Source organism: Sus scrofa, chromosome 5, assembly GCF_000003025.6.
Source record: "Sus scrofa isolate TJ Tabasco breed Duroc chromosome 5, Sscrofa11.1, whole genome shotgun sequence".
Lineage (NCBI taxonomy): Eukaryota > Metazoa > Chordata > Mammalia > Artiodactyla > Suidae > Sus > Sus scrofa.
This window is the reverse complement of record NC_010447.5, coordinates 20,902,500-20,913,632: the sequence shown is the minus strand read 5'-3', so window position 1 is coordinate 20,913,632 and position 11,133 is coordinate 20,902,500. Positions and strand designations below refer to the sequence as shown.

The window sequence follows — 11,133 nt, the reverse complement described above, 5'->3', positions numbered from 1 at the left end:
AATGCATGTAAAATACATTGCCCGGCTTTCCTAAACAAAAGTCATTCAAAACATTTTTCTCACCCTCTTCTCAGGTCTTACCTTCTTCAGTTTTACATGCAGATTGGGCAGAACTCAGGACCCAGCAATGAGAAACCACACATCACTAACCCGTTTCATTCTCCTAGGATTGACAGATGACCCACACATGCAGATTTTGATTTTTCTATTTCTCCTTCTCACCTACATGTTGAGTCTAACTGGCAACCTGATCATCATCCTCCTCATATTAGTGGATTCTCATCTCAAAACTGCCATGTACTTTTTTCTCCAAAATTTTTCCTTCTTAGAAATCTCCTTCACTTCTGCCTGCATTCCTAGATTCTTGTACAGTATATCAACAGGTGACAGGGCCATTACCTATAACGCTTGTGCATGCCAACTATTTTTCACAGACGTGTTTGCAGTAACAGAATTTTTTCTCTTGGCCACCATGTCTTTTGATCGCTACGTGGCCATCTGCAAACCCCTGCATTACGTGACCATCATGAACCACAGGGTCTGCCGAAGGATTGTCTTCTGCTGTTGGATGGCCACCTTGTTAATCATCTCCCCACCGTTTAGCTTCGGACTGGCCCTGGAATTCTGTGACTCTAATGTCATTGACCACTTTGTCTGTGATGTTAATCCACTCCTGAAGATCGCCTGCTCAGAGACAAGGTTCATTGAACAGATGACTCTTGCTGGCACTGTGCTGATCTTTATCCTGACTCTAGTATGTGTGGTTTTGTCCTACGTGTATATCATCAGAACAATTCTAGGATTCCCCTCTGCCCAGCAAAGGACAAAAGCCTTTTCTACCTGTTCTTCCCACATTATTGTGGTTTCCATCACCTACGGCAGCTGCATCTTTGTCTACATCAAACCTTCAGCAAAAGATGAAATGACCATTAATAAGGGAGTGACGATACTCACTACTTCCATTTCCCCCATGTTAAACCCATTTATTTATACTCTGAGGAACAAACAAGTGAAACAAGCCTTTAACGACTTAGTCCAAAGAATTATATCACTCTCAAAGAACTAGGGGAATGTTGAAGTCAGGATCCCTAAGAAATTTTCTTGTGTGTCTCTCCTATCGTGTCTCTCTCTGAACTAGATTTAGTCTTCCGTTCTATATTGATTTTGATCAGGTCACTCCTGTTGTCCTCTTATAAACCAAACTCTTTCAGGATAATAACCTTTATACAAAAGAAAAAAATAGTTGTTTCAGGAAATCTAAGGATGACCCCACTCTCAACTTTTCCTCATCAGTGCTGAAATGACTGCACATCATTTTTCCAAAAAACTTAGTGAATTATCCTTCCTTACAGAGAGAAATAATATTAAGAAGAAATAGTACTTTTAATATTAAAAAGAAACTAAGTGTGACAAGGAAAATAGTTATAAAAATCCCAAAATGTATTTTAAAATTAGGAATAAGTATAAAGATTTAGGATTTCAAAACAGCATTTACTACTGAGGAAACTTTAGAATCACAAGTTACATATTTATTGAATGGATCCAATTCAATACAAAAGTTATTCAAAAATTATTAACAGGATATGTATTAAAATAAATAATCAGCAAATCAGATATACGGGATGGAGAAAAATATTACAGTATAAATACTAATATCAATGACATTCTCTTTTTTAAAAAAATTGAAGGGTACTTGGTTTATGATGTTTCAGGTGTACATGTATGTCATTCAGTTATAATATGTACAGATATATCTATTCTTTTTCAAGTTCTTTTCCACTATAGGTTAATACAACATACTGAATATAGTTCCCTGTGCTATACAGTAGGTACTTATTTTTTTAATCTATTTTGTATGTAGTAGTGTGTATCTGTTAATCCCAAATTACTAATTTATCCCTCCCTCCTTTCCCACTTTGGTAACCATAAGTTTGTTTTCTATGTGTGTGAGTCTATTTCTGTTTTGTAAATGAGTTCTTTTGTATCATTTTTTTAGATTCCACATATAAGTGATTTCATGATATTTGTCTGATTTATTTCACTTAGTATGATAATCTCTAGGTCCATCAATGTTGCTGCAAATGGCATATTTTCATTCTTTTTTATGGATAAGTAATATTCCATTACATATGTGTATCACACCTTCTTTATCCATACATCTGTCAATGGACATTTAGGTTGTTTCCATGTCTTGGCTATTGTGAATAGTGCTGCAATGAATATTGGGTTGCATATATCCTTTTGAATTAGAGTTTTCCTATTTTTGATATATATGGCCAGAAGTGGGATTGCTGGCTCATATGGTAGCTCTATATTTAGTTTTTTAAGGAATGTCTGTACTGTTTTCCACAGTGCCTATACCAATTTGCATTCCCACAAGTGTGTAGGAGGGTTCCCTTTTCTCCATACCCTTTGTAACATTTATTTTTTGTAGACTTTTTTCATGATGGCCATTTTGACTAGTGTGAGGTAACACCTCATTCCAGTTTTGATTTTTATTTCTCTAGTAATTAGTGATATTAAGCATCTTTTCATGTGCCTGTTGATCATCTGTGTCTTCTTTGGAGAAGAGTCTATTTAGATCTTCTGCCTCTTTTTCAATTTTTTTTTTGAGCTGTATAGGCTCTTTGTACCTTTTGGAAATTAATTCCTTGTTGGTTTTATCATTTGCAAATATGAAATGATTTCCTTCTTGAAAATGAAAACTATAGTCATTTCAAATTTTCACCCAGTGATAGTTCTCAAAGAAAAATTGACACTTAATTAGTTGTTAAATTCTTCACCAACTTGAACTTCTATAGGCGAGCATATTTAAACTTCCTTTGTCATTGCTCTCTTACTTGAGCCTCCTGATCATACCATGGCCCTGGTAGGCAAGAATTTTCCACTTATTTCAAACACCCAATCTCAGGGTCCTCCAGTTTAAATGACATTCCACAGGGACTCTCTTGCTGTCCTTGTCTTAATCCTCTTCTACCAACACTACCAGAAAGCCTGGATTAATCCTACTCATCCACATTTGTGTTATTACTTATCTGCTGCTCTCATATCACTTAATTTCATGGTTGCTTACTTATCCTTATTCTACTTTAATATAGTAAATAGCTTGGAGAAGTCTATCTTATATGCCAAGTTCTAGGATGTTTTATGCTTGACATTCAGACAAATATTAGTTATATAATAGATAATCTTTAAACATGAAGTTTGATAATTTTAAATTTTTTGTATTAAAGTACAGCTGATTCACAATGTTCTGTCACTTTTTGCTGTATAACAAAGTGACCCAATCATACAAAAATATGATGTTTGATGCTTCTGATAATGCAAATGAGAATTTTTATATGAAGATCAAAATTAAAAAAGTTAATGCATGACATTAATCTGTGAACAAAAGAAGAAGGGAAGGCATGGGAATAGTATCTGTCCTGTTAAAATGTTTATTTTTAAATTTCCTTAAATTTAAGTTGAAATAGATTAAAAGTCAAAAGTTATGAAAAGTCATAATAATAATTAACCTGAAAATTACCCTAAAAGTGATTTATAGTCATAAAAGTCCATTAAAAAAGTGTAGAGAAATAAAAGTTTAGAAAAATGAACTATTGCTAACAAGTAGCATAAGTAGGATCCAAGATTCATTTTATTGATTTGAAAGGAAAAGTTTGTTCAGCTAAATGTATGTGCTTCTCCAGAGACATCACGAGTATTTCCAGGAACAGCCCAAGAAATACCTCCTTGTACCACAGTTTCTGTTGTGGCTCATCGGGTTGAGAATCCGACCAGTATCCACGAGGATGTAGGTTCTAATCCTGGCCTCGCTCAGTAGGTTTAATGGCAAGCTGTAGCTTAGGTTGCAGATGCGGCTCAAGTCCTGCATTTCTGTGGCTGTGGCATAGGCCAGCAGCTGCCACTCTGATTGACCCCTAGCCTGGGAACTTCCAATTGCCACAGGTGTGGCCTGAAAAAACAAAAACAAAACCAAAAAACCCATGTAGTCCTAAAATTAAGCAAGCTGCATATCATAAAGCAACTACAAAGATAAAATTAAAATGTAATGCCTTTATACACATATATTATTAATACTATGATAATAAATGGTATTAATTATAATTGAATAATATACAATAAAACTGTGATTATATTAAAAAAATAAGATTACCAATACTCAGAATTAAAGAGCCAGTGAAAGTGAAAAATAAAGTAAAAAAATAAAATAGGAAAAAAAATAAAAATGGCCTTGTAATTTGGACCTTCAAGCTCACTGAGAAAAGTCTGCCTTCAGGCACTTTTTTTGGTGCTAATCATCTGTTCTCCTATGACACAGATGTCTACTGTGAGTCCATCAAGACACTAGAAAGCTCTCCAGGAATTTCTCAAAATCTTAACAGTGCTTGAGGGTGGCCTTCCAAGTACAGTCCCCATCTGACCAAAAATATTCAGTGGCATTCCAGATTTCAACCAGAAAGAAAGCATGTGGGCAGGTATCCTAACCTTGTGCTTATGGCTGTAGTTTAATTTCAGATTTCTAAAATATTTAGCTTCTCTGATTTTTTTTCCCCCTTAGAGCTGCACGTGCAACATATAGAAGTTCCAGGCTAGTGTACAAATCAGAATGGCAGCTTCTGGCCAACACCACAGCCACAGCAACACCAGATGCAGGCCGCATCTGAGATCTGCACTACATATCATGGCAACACTGGATCCTTTAACCCATTGAGTGAGGCCAGGGATTGAGCACATATTCTCATGGATACTTGTTGGATTCTTACCCACTGAGCCACAATGGGAAATCCTCTGACTTCTTTAACCAAAGGGGCAAAATCATTTTTCACACAAGCTGCTTTATCCTCGGTGCTCACAGCTTAGTCAAACATGTACATCGTATCCATATTAGTTTCTAAAGGATAACAAGGCTGTTGATTGGTTTATTTAATCACACATTCCTCAATATGAGTTCGGAACAAATTGAGAAGTAGGCACAGGAGTCAAATAAGTCTAAATAGTTGTTTCATTCTTGATTAATGTAGATCGAAGAATATGGTTAAGATGAGAGAGTTTTCTTAAACTGGCCAAATTTACCTGCCATGTTAGGAACCAGACACTTCTGCCTCAGCCCTAGAGATGAATCAGTGCAGATGGAGGGAAGAAGACAGTGCCTGTTCACAGGGCACCAGCCGTGAGCAGTGATGTTTATCTCAGTCTCGACTAGCAGGTACATTTGCTAGAAAATTATTCAGTCATCCAAATTTTTAAGCCATTTTCAAATGTCATTTTTAACATTCACAGCAGGAGACCAGATGTAATGACAGACAGGTACCCATTGTCTAGATTCCATAATGATTAATTTATTAAAATTATTGTTCTCTATCAAGCTCTGCTCTTTTATTTTTGAGTATCATTTTACCTTACAGCATTCATTTTATTTCACTCACAAGTTTATCAGTAAGTGCATTGAACCGAAAAGAAAATTGTCTTTTACCCACCACCATCAAGCCATATCGATATTATCAACAATCAATATTATCAACAAATTGTAATAGACTCTCCTATTCAGAGTGTCTTCATATTTCCCTGGTTTACATAAAGATGCTTTGTTTTCTGTTTCTGTTTGTTCACTTAGTTGTGTGATCAAATCCAAACGAAGTTCACATCACCTTTGGTTTCTACATTAATTACAACATTTTTATTCTTCAGGGAAGAGGTAAAGATTTTGTGACTGCCATATGGGCTGATTTCCTGTTAATTCTTACCACTTTTCCTGGACAACTTTGAATTGGATTACTATATGTTCACATCTTTCAATCATTAATTCCTGAGCCAGGCTTCTGTGACTCAGGGGATACCTGGAAGATTACAGCTTTTCTACAAATCAGAGGCAGGCAGAGACATGGGGAGGGATCCCCTGAGTCTCCTGCTCAGTTATATATATATATAGTGTGTATATCACATTTTACTTTGCAGAATCAACACCTGTTTGACTGCAAATACAGGGTGATCTGACTCAATACTAGAGTATACATACTTCCTTGTATCTTACATAATACACTGCCCTCACTGTTACTATATTCTGTTTAGTTGACAGTCCAACATGGCAGGTTTACTTGCTACAAAATGTGAATTTGTCCTAACCTTCCTAGTTTTAAACAGAGACTTGGACAGCTATTTTAAAATCAAATTGTGTCTTAATCTCTAGCGTCTTTCAATTCTAGTCTCATGACAATTCTAGGCATCTTTCTCTAGTCTCATGATTTAGTAATCAATCTTGGAATAATTTAGCATTAGCTAAGTATGTTGCTATTTTTCTCAGAATAACCCAGTTAGAAAAACACTGTTGACTGAAAAAAAAAAAAGCCAACCTAAAAGTTGAGATTTATGCTTTATTTGGTGGCCTATAAGGACTATAAAGTCAGGATGCAGGCTTCAGATAGCTCTAAGGAACTGTCCAATAAGGTAAGGGAGGAGCCAGTATTTTTTTGCTGAAAATAGAAAAAAGACATGTAGTTTTTTTGTTCAGTAATCAATGACTGCTAGTTGCAACAGCAGACATTCAAGTTACTGATTTAGTGCTTTTCTATATGTGGGAAGATGCAAGAATCTGTGCTTATTTAGCCTATTCATTGACATGCATTTTATCCATGGGAGGGCTGCAATGGCTGAGCTGAGACTCACATCTCTTGTTTACTTAAATGCAGGCTCTTTGTCCACAGCCTAGTTTAAGCTTTAATTTTGACAGGCATTTTATATGTTTAAATTGTAGATTCTTGAGAAATTTTGCATCTTATTTTATTATTGATAATATAGAGTTAGTGTGAAATATTTTTCAAACTATCGTCATATGTATTTCATTTTTGTTCTATTAATAGGCCAATCTGTTAATTCACATATATTTCCAATATGAATGAATAAATTGGGAAAATTTTTTCCTATCTCAGATACCTATAAAACCAATTCAAAATTCAAGAAATAAAGAGAAGATTTATTATCACATATAAGGGTGAAAAAGTAAGTTGGTATATATATGGCAAGCCAGTTCTCAGCTGGATTTTAGAGAAAATTCAAAAACTTATCTCAGTCAGAGACTTGGAATTTGACTTCTGGCATTCATTTGATTGTTCCTTCAATGAGTTGCAAAACTCACTGTTTGTCTTATGGAATTTAACTCAGGTATTTACACTTTTTTTTTTTATTAAGTATATAGCAATAGTTTACTTTAAAATCAACTTGGTTAATAGAAAGAAAAAAATTCTACTGACTTCACTGACCTTGCTGAGATTTAGCCTGTATTGCGATCATTACCAGTAACATCACCATGTGCTCAGCGAACTAGACTAGACTATTAAAGTGCAATTTAGTATTATATGGGAAAATAAGTTACATTCTAAATAGGAATGTTTTAGATAGAGAAAATAGCTTTATTCAACCGGGAAGATTCTGTGGAAGAAGCAAAACATACTTTAGGCTTTGAAGTAAGGCAATGAAGTAATTTCTTACATTATAATTCAACTCACAGGCATCTATAGATGATATCTTTAATAAATTAAAAAACTTAGAATTTTAATTAAAATATTTTCATTTGTGGTCATATAGAATTTGATTACTTTTTTTATCGCATAAACAAGGACTGTAATTTATTGTCTAACTGAATAAAAAATATTTCATAAACTAAATTATTATAAAGTATATCTCCAAATTCTTAACTTGTACAATCTGCTAACACATTAAAAATAATGCAAAACATTTTCAGAGCATAATGTTATGTGTAATATAACTGAACTTTTTTTTTACTATATAACTGATTTTGTGGTTTCTGTCAAATGGTCATTTTTTTTCTAAAAATATGATTCCACATACAAAATTCTATTTACATGCCAAGTTCCAAAAAGGTATCCAACTATTTGCATAGCAAAATCTCATAAACTTTTATATTTAGATTTGTTCTCTTGTTGTTGTGGTCTCTAAGTTAGATTGAAGAAAACCAGAATAAATTTTTTTTGAGAGAGATGTACATCGTATCCATATTAGTTTTCTAAAGGATAACAAGGCTGTTGATTGGTATTATTTAATCACACATTCCTCATATGAGTTCAGAACAAATTGAGAACTAGCACAGGAGTCAAATAAGTCTAAATAGTTGTTTCATTCTTGATTAATGTAGATCGAAGAATATGGTTAAGATGAGAGAGTTTTCTTAAACTGGCCAAATTTACCTGCCATGTTAGGAACCAGACACTTCTGCCTCAGCCCTAGAGATGAATCAGTGCAGATGGAGGAAGAAGACAGTGCCTGTTCACAGGCACCAGCCGTGAGCAGTGATGTTATCTCAGTCTCGACTAGCAGGTACATTTGCTAAAATATTCAGTCATCCAAATTTTTAAGCCATTTTCAAATGTCATTTTTAAACATTCACAGCAGGAGACCAGATGTAATGAACAGAACAGGTACCCATTGTCTAGATTCCATAATGATTAATTTATAAAATTATTGTTCTCTATCAAGCTCTGCTCTTTTATTTTTGAGTATCATTTTACCTTACAGCATTCATTTTATTTCACTCACAAGTTTATCAGTAAGTGTATCGAACGAAAAGAAAATTGCTTTTACCACCACCACCATCAGATTTCCCAATCAATATTATCAACAAATTGTAATAGACTCTCCTATTCAGAGTGTCTTCATATTTCCCTGGTTTACATAAAGATGCTTTGTTTTCTGTTTCTGTTTGTTCACTTAGTTGTGTGGATCAAATCCAACGAGTTCACATCACCTTTGGTTTCTACGTTAATTACAACATTTTTATTCTTCAGGAAGAGGTAAAGATTTTGTGACTGCCATATGGCTGATTTCCTGTTTAAATTTTACCTTTTCCTGACTTTGATTGGATTACTATATGTTACATCCTTTAATCATTAATTCCTGAGCCAGGCTTCTGTGACTCAGGGGATACCTGGAAGATTACAGCTTTTCTACAAATCAGAGGCAGGCAGAGGACATGGGGAGGGATCCCTGAGTCTCCTGCTCAGTTATATATATATATGGTATATCACATTTTACTTTGCAGAATCACACCTGTTTGACTGCAAACAGGGTGATCTTGGACTAACTATAGTATACTATCCTTGTATCTTACATATAACACTGCCCCACTGTTACTATATCTGTTTAGTTGACAGTCCAACATGCAGGTTTACTTGCTACAAAATGTGTGTCCTAACCTTCCTAGTTTTAAACAGAGACCTTGGACAGCTATTTTAAAAATCAAATTGTGTCTTAATCTCTAGCGTCTTTCAATTCTAGTCTCATGACAATTCTAGGCATCTTTCTCTAGTCTCATGATTTTAGTAATCAATCTTGGAATAATTTTAGGCATTAGCTAAGTATGTTGGCTATTTTTTCTCAGAATAACCAGTTAGAAAACACTGTTGACTGAAAAAAAAAAAGCCACAACCTAAAAGTTGAGATTTATGCTTTATTTGGTGGCTTTACTAAGGACTATAAAGTCAGGATGCAGGCTCTCAGATAGCTCTAAGGAACTGTCAAATAGGTAGGGAGGAGCCAGTATTTTTTTGCTGGAAAATAGAAAGACATGTAGTTTTTTGTTCAGTAATCAAAAAATGACTGCTAGTTGCAACAGCAGACATCTCAAGTTACTGATTTTAGTGTTTTCTATATGTGGGAAGATGCAAGAATCTGGGCTTATTTAGCCTATTCCATTGACATGCATTTTTATCCTATGGGAGGGCTGCAATGGCTGATGGCTTGATGACTGCAACTTTTGTTTACTTAAATGCCAGGTGGCATTCTTTGTCCACAGCCTTCAAGTTTAAGTTAATTTTGACAGGCATTTTATATGTTAATCTGTAGATTCTTGAGAAATATTTTGCATCTTATCTTTATTATTGACTAAAATATAGAGTTATAGTGTGAAATATTTTTCAAACTCATCATCATATGTACATCATTTTTGTTATTAATAGAGCCAATCTGTTAAATTTCACATAATAAGTTTTCCAACTTACTGAATTGAATAAATCTGGGAAACATTTTTTTCCTATTCTCAGATACTCCTTAAACCAATTCAAAATTCCAAAAGAATATAAGGAGAAAGATTATATTATAACACATAATAAGGGTGAAAAAGTAAGTTGGTATATATATGGCAAGCCAGTTCTCAGCTGGATTTTAGAAGAAATTCAAAAACTTATCTCTGTCAGAGACTTGGAATTTGACTTCTGGCATTCATTTGATTGTTCCTTCAATGAGTTGCAAAACTCACTGTTTGTCTTATGGAATTTTAACTCAGGTATTTACACTTTTTTTTTATATAAGGTATAGCAATAGTTTACTTTAAAATCAACTTGGTTAATAGAAAGAAAAAAATTCTACTGACTTCACTGACCTTGCTGAGATTTAGCCTGTATTGCGGATCATTACCAGTAACATCACCATGTGCTCAGCGAACTAGACTAGACTATTAAAGTGCAATTTAGTATTATATGGGAAAATAAGTTTACATTCTAAATAGGAATGTTTTAGATAGAGAAAATGCTTTATTCAACCGGGAAGATTCTGTGGAAGAAGCAAAACATACTTTAGGCTTTGAAGTAAGGCAATGAAGTAATTTCTTACATTGTAATTCAACTCACAGGCATCTATAGATGATATCTGTTAATAAATTAAAAAACTTAGAATTTTAATTAAAATATTTTCATTTGTGGTCATATAGAATTTGATTACTTTTTTCTATCGCATAAACAAGGACTGTAATTTATTGTCTAACTGAATAAAAAAATTTCGTAAACTAAATTATTATAAACTATATCTCCAATTCTTAATTTGTACAATCTGCTAACACATTAAAAATAAATGCAAAACATTTTCAGAGCATAATGTTATGTGTAATATAACTGAACTTTTTTTTTACTATATAATTGATTTTGTGGTTTCTGTCAAATGGTCATTTTTTTTCCTAAAAATATATTCCGCATACAAAACATTCTGTTTTACATGCCAAGTTCCAAAAAGGTATCCAACTATTTGCATAGCAAAGTCTCATAAACTTTTATATTTAGATTTTCTCTGTTGTTGTGGTCTCTAAGTTAGATTGAAGAAAACCAGAATAAATTTTTTTTTGTCCTG

At 33.8% G+C, this 11,133-nt stretch overlaps 1 protein-coding gene across 1 annotated transcript; it reads left to right on the top strand.

Moving 5' to 3' along the window:
• Positions 227-5,769, top strand: LOC100153110 (olfactory receptor 6C68-like). The gene is made up of 2 exons (XM_021091227.1): positions 227-754; positions 5,692-5,769. Exons 1-2 carry the CDS (start codon positions 227-229, stop codon positions 5,767-5,769), a joined length of 606 nt encoding a protein of 201 aa, XP_020946886.1.